The sequence below is a fragment of the Aquarana catesbeiana genome, linkage group LG04 (genome assembly GCF_042186555.1).
Source record: "Aquarana catesbeiana isolate 2022-GZ linkage group LG04, ASM4218655v1, whole genome shotgun sequence".
NCBI lineage: Eukaryota > Metazoa > Chordata > Amphibia > Anura > Ranidae > Aquarana > Aquarana catesbeiana.
The window spans coordinates 193,149,067-193,163,629 of NC_133327.1; the positions used below are offsets into that span (position 1 = coordinate 193,149,067).

Below are 14,563 nucleotides of genomic sequence, written 5' to 3' on the forward strand. Positions count from 1 at the left end.
CCAGGATGACTTTAATGCCGTTGTCAACATCCAATTGCATACTTGTCAGCAAAACTCGCCATTTGGCCGTGCACACCCCGAATGCACATTCAACAACATGGCGTGCACGGCTGAGCCGATAATTGTAGATCTTTTGTCGTCGGCTGAGACCATAGCCACTGTATGGCCTCATAACATTTTCAGCCAGTCCAAAGGCCTCATCTGCCACCATGACTAATGGCAAGCTGGGTTCTTCAGTGCAGGGTAGAGGCCTGCTTTCAGGAATATTGAGTCGTCCCTCATATAGACGACGTCCGAAGGCTGACTCGCGGAATATGCGGGCGTCACCTTGGCTTCCATATGCTCCCACATCAACAAAAAGAAATTTAAGGTGTGCGTCGGACAATGCCAGGAGGACCACCGAAAAATATTTTTTGTAATTAAAATATGACGATCCAGAGTGGGAAGGCTTCTTGACCCTGATGTTTTTCCCATCAAGGGCTCCCATACAATTTGGGAACTGAGTTTTTTCCCAAAAAGCGTCGACAACTGATTCCTAGATGTCTTCTGTTGGCTCTGGCATTACAATGTTATGCAATTCCTCCCATATTGCCACACGTTTCCTTTATTATTTTTCACACCGTTGTGAGGCCAAGGAGGAAGTAATGATGCAACGAGGCATAACTTTGTCCTGTGGCAAGGAACCTAAGATAACATAATAAATTTAGTTATTGAAAGAGAAAAGCATAAAAATAAGTCCTAACCCTACCCTTAAACCTAACCCTATCTCCTAACCCTATCTCCTAACCCCTGTATTCACTTACCCGAGTGTCACTAGCAGCCGTTCCTCTGGTGACACAGAGCTACGCATCACAGTGTCCATCTTTGTGAGCCTTGGCCTGAGCCTCTCCAACAGGTCATTAAAGAGCGGCACTGACATCCTTGTAAAGTTAAGGAATTTTGTCGGATATGAGCGCAGTTGGTAATAAATATTGCCAAAGTACCCCGTAGAAAAACGATTGGATACCATTGGATGCACCCAAAATTGACGTCTGCTGCTTCTCTCCTCCTCCTGTCTCCTTCTCCGCAATACAATCAGGATTGCCTCATCGATCTTCTGGACGACAGGATCCATATTTATCAGAAAAATACACAAATTGAACATAGACTCAGACAGACTCTGAAACACTCTCTCCTCTCTCTCTCTCCTACCAAAATGGCACCGACACATGCTCATTAACATATTTTCTTTGGTTTCTGTGCCATTGTGGGAAATTTGGGAGTGTATATAGCTGAGAGATGTGTTTTTCATTAAAAAATGCTACTTAGCGATAACGCTAAAAAACATGCAAAAACGCTAATGCAAAACGCGGTAAATAAAAAAATCGCGTTTTTAACGCCGGTTTTTCCAGGCATCGAACCTAGCTTTACAGCTCGTTTTTTAAAACGTCCATGTGCATGAGGCCTTAGGGTATGGATTACCTTTAACCATTCCATGGTTTTTATTGTACTACTAAAGATGTATTTGTTTCTAATTTTACATGTTGTGTGAAGTGACACTACATCACCCTACTCCAATCTCCTATTTTGGAAGATTGGAATGCTTTTCACTTTTTTTTTTTTAATGCAGCCACCACATCTAAGAATTGATAAACTGCAAAATAATAAAAGGTTTGCTTTTGGGTTTAATACTGCTTTAATCTAAACTAAACTTAAATCTAAACGATATTGAAGTTTGTCAGCTTACTTTGTGAGGATCCCCCACACATTAAAGTGTAACTCCACTTTAGTCAAGGAAAAAAAAAAAAAAAAAAAAAAAAAACATTCCCCTCTGGGTGATCTATGTACATTGAAATGATTTTAACCACTTCCCGCCCAAGGTACGTCCACGGACATCCTTGACTTTGCGGGGGATATCTGAATGATGGGTGCAGCTACAGGCATCATTTAGATATCGGCTTGTTTCAGCTGGCGATTCCCTACACCATAAGAATGATGTTGGGGACGACCCCCCCCCCCCCCGGTGCTTCTACCGACTCACCGCTTCCATCGAGAACGGATCCGCCGGCCCCAGATGTTTACCATAGAGATTTCTCTATGATGATTCTCTATGATCATTCAGAGGCCGGGCACGATGTTATGACGTCACGCCCGGCCTCTGTATTCAAACAAATGGCGCTACCTCGGCTATTTTTTTTTTTATTTCAGGCTTCCCAGCCTAGAGGTGAGATGTGGGGTCTTATTGACCCCATATCTCACTGTAAAAAGGACCGATCATGCCATACTCCTATTACAAGGGATGTTTACATTCTTTGTAATAGGAATAAAAGTGATCAATTTTTTTTTTTTTTAAAGTGTCAAACTAAAAAAAAATAAAAGTCAAATTAACAATAAAAAATAGAATAAAAAATTTAATGTGACCCTGTCCCCGTGTGCTCGCACGCAGAAGTGAACGCATACGTAAGTCCCGCTCGCATATGAAGACGGTGTTCAAACCACACATGTGAGGTATCGCCGCAAACTTTAGAGTAAGAAAAAATTCTAGCACTAGACCTCCTCTGTAACTCAAAACGTGCAACCTGTAAAAAATTTTAAAGCGTTGCCTATGGGGATTTTTAAGTACCGAAGTTTGGGGCCATTCCACGAGCATGTGCAATTTTGAAGCATGACATGTTTGGTATCGATTTACTCGGCGTAGCTTCATCTGTCACATAATGCAAAAAAATTGAGCCAACCTTAATGTTTTTTTTTTTTTTTAAAAGCACGAAACTGTTTTTTTTTTTTTTCCCAAAAAAAATGTGCTGCACAAATGCCATGCGAGATAAAAAGTTGCAATGACCACCATTGTATTCTCTAGTGTCTTTGCTAAAAAAATATATAATGTTTGGGGGTTCTATGTAATTTTCTAGCAAAAATATGATGAATTTTACATGTAGGAGAGAAATGTCAGAATTGGCCTGGGTGCGAAGTGGTTAAAGCGGAGTTCAAGACTAAATTTAAACTAGGTCTTAAGCAAATGAGCAACACCCCCTCGTTTTTTGGATATATTTTTTTTTTAGGTTTCCTGCAGGACAACCTACATCATCATCTGCCCCTCCTACCTCCCCCCCGCTGTGTTCTGGAACCTGTGTGTGACGACGGGGCCATTCAGAAAGCACAGCGCGACTTGAGCATGCGCAGTAGGAAACCGACTGTGAAGTCTGAAGGTTTCACTGCTGGTTTTCCCTTAGTTGTAATGCCAACGCCTGCACCCGAACGGATGGACGAATCGGCTTCGGGGTGCCGAAATCACAGGATCTCTGGACAGGTAAGTGTCCTTATATTAAAAGCCAGCAGCTACAGTATTTCTAGCTGCTGACTTTTATTTTATTTTTTTCAGAGGCTGGAACTCCACTTAAGGAAACGTTGTTGCAGATTCCTACCTTTTGTTATTCGGAAGAAATAGCTGTATGTTTGTTTGTGTCCATGTGCAAAGTGAATGTGAATTACTTTATAATTCTCAATCAGCTGCTGCACTTGCAGGCTTCTAAATGAGGAAGTGGTAGGGACTGAATCCCTTCAGATGTACTAAACCATTAGGAGTATCTCGCCAAAAATGAATCTTTTGTTGGATGCCCAAAATTGGGCTTATATCTTAACACTTCCAGGGAAATCAGTAAGCCAATCACACATGCAGAAAATGACATGTTGGGGGGGGGGGGGGGGGGTCGGGTCATACACCAAATATATACAGAATACCTTCAAGGGCCATTTTGATTTACATTTTACAGAAAATTACAGTGCAGCACGTTGAAAGGGAAAACGTCGTTTTTAAAGCGTAGTTCCACCCACTTTTGAGAGGTGGTCTTTTTTTTGCTAACTTTTCACACAAAAGTGGAGTTAACCTTTTACTTCCTTGAATTCTGTGACACATTTTCATTATGCCCTGTGTGTAGATACTGCTGTGTCACAGAATTCACAGAGCCTGCCTTCTGGACCACAGAGGTGCTGAGAGGAGGAGTTCATGTGGTGGAAGTCAAGTACAGGAATCACTGATTACAGGCAGTACGGTACCATGGAATATTTAGTCCTTAGAAATTAAAATCAAACAGCAAAGAAGATGCAAAGCTTACAGGGAATTCAAGAAATTGTGGAAAGAGATGTCCAGCAGGCAGGCAAGCCTGCAACATGAAAGAAGGTTTTTTTTAAAGTCAGCTTATATTGTTAAAAATAACTACTGTATTTTTGTATTGCTCTTACAATGATGATAGTATAAAATAAAAGAATATGCTGTGACAATAGAACTCCTTTAAAGTATCAGGTAATAGAAAATTCATAGTTACATCCTTCATGATAGTATTACCTTTACAGTGAACATTTTTTTGTGCCAAAACATATCTATGCAATAAGAGGTCACCATTGAAAATCCTAGCACTAAGGCTACTTACAGACTGGGGCGTTGGGGGTGTCGGCAGTAAAGTGCCGATATTTCTAGCGGTGCTTTACCGTCATTTTTGTGGGGTTTTTGGCCGCTAGCGGGACGCTTTTAACTCCCGCTAGCATCCAAAAAAGGGTTAAAACCGCCCGCAAAGCACCGCTGCAGCGACGCTATGCTGGCAGTGCTGTCCATTGATTTCAATGGGCAGGGGTGCTTTAGGAGCAGTGTATACAACGCTCCTACAGCGCTGCAAAGATGTGGCTTTGCAGCACTCGAGCTTTCACACTGGAGTGAGAGGAGAGGCTCATTGCAGGCGCTATTTTTAGCGCTATAGCGCCTATAAAGTGCCTCAGTGTGAAAGCAGCCTAAAAGGCCATACCAAAAACGTGAACTAGAAAATCGGCACCAAAACAATTGTACCATGAAAAAGGTGATGGGGTCATTAAAAAAAAACGAAAAAAAAATTAAACTACTTTCAAAATCAACGTCATCCCAACTTGCAAACCAAGATTAAATCAAAAACGAATCAAAAACAATGTCTTTGGATAGTAAACAGGAAAATTTACAGTGGCTGATAGGTTAGGGAACAGCACTAGGCAAATTATTTCCAATCAGAGTTGCATAAAATAACTTTACAAGACAAACAACTCACCAAAGTACTGAGAAAACTTCTCTGCATTGAGAGTGGCACTCATCAGTATGACCTTCAAATCTGGGCGGCAGATCAGAAGATCTTTCACTATTGCCATGAGGACATCAGAATGCAGGTTTCTCTCATGAATTTCATCTAGGACAACGTGACTGACATCGCCCAAGCGTCTGGAGTGAAACAAAATTGGCTGGAAAATTATCCGCAATATTAAAAGTACTGTATAATACAAGATGTGTGCACATAGGTGTGTACTTACTGGTCAGACTGAAGCCACTGCAGAACTATGCCAGTCGTACAGTACAAGATTGAACCCTGTTTCCGAGGCAACTGGCTAAAACAAAAGAGTAAAATGAGTTCCATTGAAAGTGTTGCTAAAATGTTCCTCCATCAATATTACTAATCACTTCTTTAGTAAACAAGATGCCATATGCTCAACAAATGACTTCAAGAAGAAACTAACCAACCAGCATTGTGTAAGGTACTGCAATTGATGTTATGTTTAATCACCATATCCTATATCGCTTTTAATGGTTACAAGGGCAAACGAGGAAAGAGATTCTTCTTTGTGAAGGGCACAGAGGGAGAGAGACCATCACATGCTTCCCAATACCCACAAATACCAAGCATTTCATTGGGGCAGCAGAGGAGTGCAAGGTAAAGCAAGACTTTTGACATACCTATAAAATAATTTTCTAAGAAGTACATCACAAGACACAGGATTGGCTTTTCTTAGACCAATGGGTTATGTTCTACTTCCAGGTGATTAGATGCTGACAAATGGCCAAGGCGAAACCCATCCCTGTAAAACTTCTCCTACACCCAGCAAGCCTTAAGCTTTTTTAGCAAGCAAGGTAGCAGTGATCCTAGACCCAGAGGGAATGTACCTAACCTCCCTGGCAGTATTCCTGAGCGTGACTTGGGGTTGATTTGCTCTGCCAGGAGTGGTAACCTCGAGTTACGCTCGGGGTAACATTGCAGAGCTGTCAGAGGAGTCCCCTTTACCTTGTCCTGGCGATCCAGCAACGTCCTCCGGCGAGAGCGCCGACCGGCATCTGACTCGCTAGTTCCGTTCCCTGCGAGCAGCAGCGCATGGGAGCAGAACTGGGCAGGTAATTCAAAAGTGACACACACATAAAAGAGGTGATACATTGTAATCTGAGAGGATTACACTGTATCGTCTCAGATCTGACACTTGATTACTGTACAGTGCCCCTTGCCTGCCATTTTACTGTCATTTGTGCCCATAAAATATTTATAACATGGCATCAAAAAAGCGCCACTTTACTACAAAAGTGCTTTTGGACCAGTTGAGTGACAGCGACACGGAATTGCTTGCAGAACTGAGCAGTAGTGAGTTGTGGGGAGATTTGTCGTCTGATACTGACACTGATCTGGCAAGTGACAACGGTGATGATCCTGCACCTGACCTCAGCGATGTGCGCACTTGGTGCCCAATAGACTGCGATACGGACCAGGTAGCGCCCCCAAGATTCCCCTTCACTGGATCACCTGGGATGAAGGTAGATATTGAGCGTGACAACCCTCTGGCATACCTGCAATTATTCCTCACTGAGGAGGTAATTGAAAAAATTGTCACAGAGACAAATCGCTACGCTGCATGCCAGGTTTTCCAGAAGCAGAAAGTGGGAATCGGTGACCAAAGAGGACATCTGGCAGTTTCTGGGACTCATTCTTTAGGTGGTGGTGGGGAAACCACTCCAGAAATGGTAGTGGACCACCAATAAGTTACTGGCCGTTTTTTGGCACTGTGATGTCAGAATACCGGTTTCCCTCATTATGAAGTATTTCCACTTCACGAACAATGAAGAATTTGATGAGGCCACGCATCCTGCGCCCAAACTAAAAAAAATCTGGGAGGTATGCCAAATTATTGTAACCAATTTCCAGCGGCCCTACGTGCCAAAAAGACGTCAGCGTGGATGAAAGTTTGATGGCCTACAAGGGACGCCTAAGCTGGATACAGTTTATTGCATTCAAAAGAGCGCGGTTTGGCGTTAAATCCTACATGCTCTGCGAGTCATCCACTGGGTACATCTGGAATTCAGTCATTTACACTGGTAAAGGCACGAAGTTCAACCCCAAGTACAGCGGCTATGGGATGACCACATCATCTGTCCTTACACTGCTGGAGCCATTGCTGAACCAGGGATATTGTGTGATCATGGACAATTTCTACATGTCTCCGGAACTGTATGAGGTTTTGCTACAAAACAAGACTGATGCATATGGTACCGTTAGGCCTAACCGATGTGATATGCCATCTATGTTTGCCAAGAAATAACTAAAAACCGGAGAAATGGTTGCCTGGCACAAGGGCAAGGTGATGGCAATGCGATGGCGAGACAAGAAGGACGTGTGTCTCATGAGTACTGTGCACAATACCTCCACTGCCATGGTCCACACAAAAGGTGGGAAAGATGTGCTGAAGCCGCAAGTCGTGATAGACTATAATAACACAATGGGAGGTGTCGACAGGGCCGATCAGGCAATGACATTTTATCCAGCAATGCGCAAACAGCAAAAAAAATATAAGAAGATTTTCAGGCATCCTCTGGAACAATGCCTTTGCTCTGTACAGGATATATGCATTCCAAAGAGTGACAAGCCTCTTGTTCATTCTGATTTTATCTGGAAGGAGGCTGAGCAGATTTTTGTCAACCACCAGACACCATCAGTAGCTGTGAACAGATCTGGACGACGTGCTGTTGACGTTGCCAACCCAGAACGCCTGACTGGTCGTCACTTTATGGACTACATACCGCCAACCGCAAAAAAGGCAGCACCTACCAGGATGTGCGTAATTTGCTGTTCAAAGAGAGATGGCAATGGAAAGAAAGTCCGAAAAGAAAGCAGGTTCCATTGTCCTGATTGTGACGTCGGACTTTGTGCTGTACCTTGTTTCAAAATTTATCACACTCAGGATGTTTATTGAATTTTGTTGTTTTCTTTGTTTGACAAATGTCATTATTTTTGTATTACATCATTGAATAAAATTATATTATTTATTAGATTATAATTCATGATTTTGTGTTTCAAACTTTATCACATCTGGGATGTCTACTAGAGTCTTGTTTGGTCAGGTTTAAGTAAGTAATTCTAATTGGTGTGTATGAATGCGCTACTCCCATACTTATTCACCACCTACAATACTTATTTTCTATTATTCATGAATTGTTCATGTACATAAACTTAAACTTTGTGCATAAACTTACAGCTCTACATCAATTCATCATATATCCATATATTAATCAATACATAAAATAAACATCCTTCAAACGTGTTACAAAATCTTTAATGTGACTGGCGTGCTCCTATGCTCCTTCAGTGTTCATATGTGACTGAGTGAGACACCTCCACCATTCAGATTGGCCACTCACCAGATGCTTAACTAAAGATACGCCTTTGGTTCATTCAGGGATAACCACTCCACTTAGGCAACCCTTCTCACCGGCTAAAACTTGGACTTTAATATTCCTCATATTCACATACGTTCTGACCCATCTATATCTGCTGGAGAGGCTTTTACAGCGTTTTAAACATATTACACATTTTCAAACATTTTTAAAAGCCTCTCCAGCAGATATAGATGGGTCAGAACGTATGTTCGACATTCAGATATATTTATAAACTAAGTAAACAAAAAGGGGAAACAGCTACACTAATGCAGGTTATACAAAGGGAAAAGCCCTTAGTCAAATGGCGATAATAGAAAGGAAGTCTCAGATGGGAACAGTACCTTAGTCAAAATGGCGGAACATGCACTTCCGGCCAAATGTAATATAAATAGAGTGGGCACCAATCAAACAGCAGCTTCCTGATGACGCATTTGTCGATGCGAAACGCGTAGAGGCTGCTGGGAGAATTTTGCATCAGGTGACCGGACGTGAGCGGGAACGAGGCTTGGAGCGCAAGCCGAGCGTGGAGGCCGCACATCATTACCAGGCGGACCATGCTAACAACCACTTACCCGTCCATAACTGCTGGATAAGCTTCGTGCCAGCTTGGAGGGCACTTTTAAATGTGAGTGATCATTTTAACTTTGAAATTTTAAAATAAATGGTTCAAACATATTGCGCTATGATCGCTTTTTGTCCCCATGTTTTCCTATGAGGAATATTAAAGTCCAAGTTTTAGCCGGTGAGAAGGGTTGCCTAAGTGGAGTGGTTATCCCTGAATGAACCAAAGGCGTATCTTTAGTTAAGCATCTGGTGAGTGGCCAATCTGAATGGTGGAGGTGTCTCACTCAGTCACATATGAACACTGAAGGAGCATAGGAGCACGCCAGTCACATTAAAGATTTTGTAACACGTTTGAAGGATGTTTATTTTATGTATTGATTAATATATGGATATATGATGAATTGATGTAGAGCTGTAAGTTTATGCACAAAGTTTAAGTTTATGCAAATGAACAATTCATGAATAATAGAAAATAAGTATTGTAGGTGGTGATTAAGTACAGGAGTAGCGCATTCATACACACCAATTAGCATTCCTTACCCATCTTAATGAAGGGTTTTTTTTTTAATGCAGCAACCCTGACACGTATGGTTGAGATATTTTTGAGATATTAGGGGTTGTTTTGCGCCGGTGACACATATACAGTAACTAAGTAATTACTAAGAATTGCAGGCCTACAATACATAACACCAAATTTCCATGCAAAAACTTGTACCGCTTTTGGTACAAAATTCCTGACATAATCATGCCGCCAGGTAGGTTAAAGGCCAACTTCACTTTTTAAAAAAGAAAAAATAATAAATGCATCTTTTTGCAGGGGAAAAAAAAAAGTGCATTTATTAATTTTTTACTCTGCAGCCTGTAAGGCCTTGCACACGCGATCATCAGATCGCAGGTACAATGCCTGGATCCTGGAGATTTTCAGTACATTGTCTGCCTGTACCTCCGATATAGGCAGATACTGAATGGCAGGAAGAATCAATGGACTCAGTGTGCTCACTAGCGCCCTCACAGTTTGAGAACTGCAAGCCGTCAGTTGTAGTGCATTCATTCACAGAACTATGTGAATAAATGATGCGACCATGTGGGCGGAGCACCACACAGCAGTGGTGTTTTTAAATTCTGGCAGCGGTTGTGGGGAGAAGAAGAAAGGTAAGGTCCAATCATCCCCCCTTTGCCTGAACTTTGACATCTAGCAATTGTGGAACGAGCGTGTTTTTCCAAGAACCCTTGTGTAACACAAACATGGACTAACAGAGACCACAGCTGAGAGGTAGCATCATCCAAAAAGTGGAAGGCAATCACTTTTGGGAGCTTCGCAGCAGGACAAAATGAGGGTACAACAACGTAATGGTTAAGGTGGAATGCAAAGGCCACCCTGGGTAAAAAGGAGGCTCTAAGCAACAAATCAACTTTGTTCTTGAAAAAGGCTGCTAACTTAGAAATCCTCTGATAGGCTTAGGTTAATTGGCTGCTGTCTAAATTGGTCCTAGTATGTGGGTGCATGTCAGATAGGGACCTACTGCACGCTTAGATGAGAGTAGGAACTGATGTGAATGAATAATATTGTAAAGCACTGTGTAAATTGTCAGTGCTATATAAATACCTGTAATAAAATAAAATGTATTAGGTACACCAACTTTACAAATTTAGCTTCAAGTAAAAAACACAATTGTGAAGCTTAAAGTAGAACTATAGGCAAAATTTTTTTTTTCATTTTGAATAGAGCAAGGGAGGGTTATAATCCCGGTCACGTGTTTTTTTTTTTGCCATCTGTGTCCTATTGTGGAGAGTTCCCTTCACTTCCTGTTCCACAGCCAAAAAGGAAGTGAGAGGAAATCCCTGCAAATGAAGGGAATTTCTTGGGGACTCCCAGGTCTCCAGAACTAGTGCCCTCATTGGAAGTTTTCCCCTTTATTACTATTCTGGGAACAACCCAAAATTTGGAATTTTCTTTTACTTTTCCCTTTCAATGTTACAAAATAGTTTTTCCTTTAGTTATACTTGAACTATAATGGGGACGGAAAGTATTCAGACCCCCTTAAATTTTTCACTCTGTTATATTGCAGCCATTTAATAAAATAATTTAAGTTCATTTTTTTTTTCCTCATTAATGTACACACAGCACCCCATATTGACAGAAAAACACAGAATTGTTGACATTTTTGCAGATTTATTAGAAAAGAAAAACTGAAATATCACATGGTCCTAAGTATTTATACCCTTTGCTGTGACACTCATATATTTAATTCGGGTGCTGTCCATTTCTTCTGATCATCCTTGAGATGGTTCTACACCTTCATTTGAGTCCAGCTGTGTTTGATTATACTGATGGACTTGATTAGGAAAGCCACACACCTGTCTATACAAGACCTTACAGCTCACAGTGCATGTCAGAGCAAATGAGAATCATGAAGTCAAAGGAACTGCCTGAAGAGCTCGGAGACAGAATTGTGGCAAGGCACAGATCTGGCCAAGGTTACAAAAAATTTCGGCTGCACTTAAGGTTCCTAAGAGCAAAGTGGCCTCCATAATCCTTAAATGGAAGACGTTTGGGACGACCAAAACCCTTCCTAGAGCTGGCTGTCTGGCCAAACTGAGCTATTGGGGGAGAAGAGCCTTGGTGAGAGAGGTAAAGAAGAACCCAAAGATCACTGTGGCTGAGCTCCAGAGATGCAGTCGGGAGAAAGTTGTAGAAAGTCAACCATCACTGCAGCCCCTCCACCAGTCGGGGCTTTATGGCAGAGTGGCCCGACGGAAGCCTCTCCTCAGTGCAAGACACATGAAAGCCCGCATGGAGTTTGCTAAAAAAACGAATCATTCAACGTGATAAAAATTGACAACCACATTGGAAAAAGTGGGGGAGTAAATCTCAATGGTTAAAAGTAATGTCCATATTAAAATGAAAGTTCATCCGCCTAGGCAACGTGATACTTCTGGTGCCAGAGAGGAAGAGCGTATGTGATTAGTACACTTAAATCGCATAGGTGGTCTTCATATGCTGAAAATCCACAGGAAAAAAAGGGAAGGGGTAAATACGCTTACCGGAAAAGGTGGACACATTCACCGTATGGCTAAGTGTCATTCAGGCTTGTGGATCCACTGATCCAAACGGATGCTTATGGAGAGACGTTAGTGATGGATTCCAATAATGGCTTCTGAGGCGACCGTGAACAGCCGTGGGAAACGGATGGTGTTCGGATCCGCAGAGGGTGGATGGATTCACCTTCACAGCAAATGGATGGCTGAAGGATATAGCTTTCACTGTTAACTACTTTTTCCAGGAGTCTTCCAGGACAGCTTATAGAGAGAGATAGGCTCCTCCCACCAAACCAACATGGCAACAGCAAGCCATGTGCTCAAACCTGTCTACAGGTTTGAGCACCTCTCTCTCTCTATAAGCTGTCCTGGAAGACTCCTGGAAAAAAGTAGTTAACAGTGAAAGCTATATCCTCCAGCCATCCATTTGCTGTGAAGGTGAATCCATCCACCCTCTGCGGATCCGAACACCATCCGTTTCCCACGGCTGTTCACGGTCGCCTCAGAAGCAATTATTGGAATCCATCACTAACGTCTCTCCCCAAGCATCCATTTGGATCGGTGGATCCACAAGCCTGAATGACACTTAGCCATACGGTTAATGTGTCCACCTTTTCCGGTAAGCGTATTTACCCCTTCTATTTTTTTCCTGTGGATTTTAAGCATATGAAGACCACCTATGCGATTTAAGTGTACTAATCATATACGCTCTTCCTCTCTGGCACCAGAAGTATCACGTTGCCTAGGCGGATGAACTTTCATTTTATTACAACCATTACTTTTAACCATTGAGGTTTACTCCCCCACTTTTTCCAATGTGGTTGTCAATTTTTATTACGTTGAATGATTAGTTGTCACATATATGTTACTAGTATACATTGTGCTAGTTAACGCTTATGAATTTTTGTTTAGCGCTGCATTTATTCATTCACTTTTTCTGTACCGTTACTACACTGGTGATACTGGCTGCTATTCTATTCACATGCTTTTTGTAGTAGCGCAACAAGATTTAGTTATCTTTTGCTAAAAAACACCTGAAGAACTCCAAGCTGGTGAGAAATAAGATTCTTTGGTCTGGTGAGACCAAGATAGAACTTTTTGGTCTTAATTCTAAGCGGTATGTGTGGAGAAAACCAGGCACTGCTCATCACCTGTCCAATACAGTCCCAACAGTGAAGCATGGTGGTGGCAGCATCATGCTGTGGGGGTGTTTTTCAGCTGCAGGGACAGGACGACTGGTTGCAATTGTGGGAAATATGAATGCGGCCAAGCACAGGGATATCCTGGATGAAAACTTTCTCCAGAGTGCTCAGGACCTCAGACTGGGCCGAAGGTTTACCTTCCAACAAGACAATGACCCTAAGCACACAGCTAAAATAATGAAGGAGTGGCTTCACAACAACTCCGTGCTTGGCTTGAATGGCCCAGCCAGGGCCCTGACTTTAACCCAATTGAGCATCTCTGGAGAGACCAAAAAATGGCTGTCCACCAACGTTTACCATACAACCTGACAGAACTGGAGAGGATCTGCAAGGAGGAATGGCAGAGGATCCCCAAATCCAGGTGTGAAAAACTTGTTGCATCTTTCCCAAAAAGACTCATGGCTGTATTAGATCAAAAGGGTGCTTCTACTAAATACTGAGCAAAGGGTCTGAATACTTAGGACCATGTGATATTTCAGTTTTTTTTTTTAATAAACCTGCAAAAATGTCAACAATTCTGTGTTTTTCTGTCAATATGGGGTGCTGTGTGTACATTGAGGAAAAAAATGAACTTAAATGATTTTAGCAAATAGCTGCAATATAACAAAGAGTGAAAAATTTAAGGTGGTCTGAATACTTTCCGTCCCCACTGTATATAAATGTTCTTTCAATTGTGCATGTAGTAGCTGCAGCCAAGGGCCACATGTCTGGAACACTTTATTGACAAATACAAAATATGACTTATTTTGAAGCAGTGCCAAAAGGGACTCTTATTGCGTTAATAAATTCTGAAATTGCCATGGAATACCTTTCAAGACGGATTTGGTAGCCAGTGCTATTCCCCCTCCCACACAATTCAGCTCGTTCTGCAGCAACACGGTCTGCTACCTAAAAATAAATATTGGTATAAGTTGAAGTATTCTCTAATTAACATATAAAATTAACCAACCATTTTAGCAGCATGGCCTCTAGAAAATAAAGTCAAACAATAACATCACAAGAAAAGACTATTTAATCAAAAAATGCAAAACAGAAAATTTTGCATTTCCCTACACCAAACTACCATTCCAATACAGAATATAAAAAATTGATGAGTAAAAGGCGATTGCTCTTGGCAATGGATTTGCATGAAGACTATATTGTATATAAAAAGAGATTGCTATTTGGTAACTATTATCCACAAAGTAGACTAGATAGTATATTTATGCAACTGATGCACCATAAATATCTACAGACACTACATTGAATTCATATATTTAATGCCATAAACTACCTTTTCTCAACCTTTTTAATA

The 14,563-nt window shown here is 41.7% G+C and overlaps 1 protein-coding gene across 1 annotated transcript in view; it reads right to left on the reverse strand.

The window, feature by feature from the left end:
* Positions 1 to 14,563, reverse strand: part of DHX36 (DEAH-box helicase 36) — a 174,986-nt gene that overhangs the window by 117,014 nt on the left and 43,409 nt on the right. The window contains exons 6-8 of the mRNA XM_073626057.1: positions 14,078 to 14,157; positions 5,305 to 5,379; positions 5,049 to 5,215 (exon numbers count right to left, since the gene is read on the reverse strand). Of these exons, the coding sequence (XP_073482158.1) occupies positions 5,049 to 5,215; positions 5,305 to 5,379; positions 14,078 to 14,157 (322 nt within the window). The remainder of the gene's footprint in view (positions 1 to 5,048; positions 5,216 to 5,304; positions 5,380 to 14,077; positions 14,158 to 14,563) is intronic.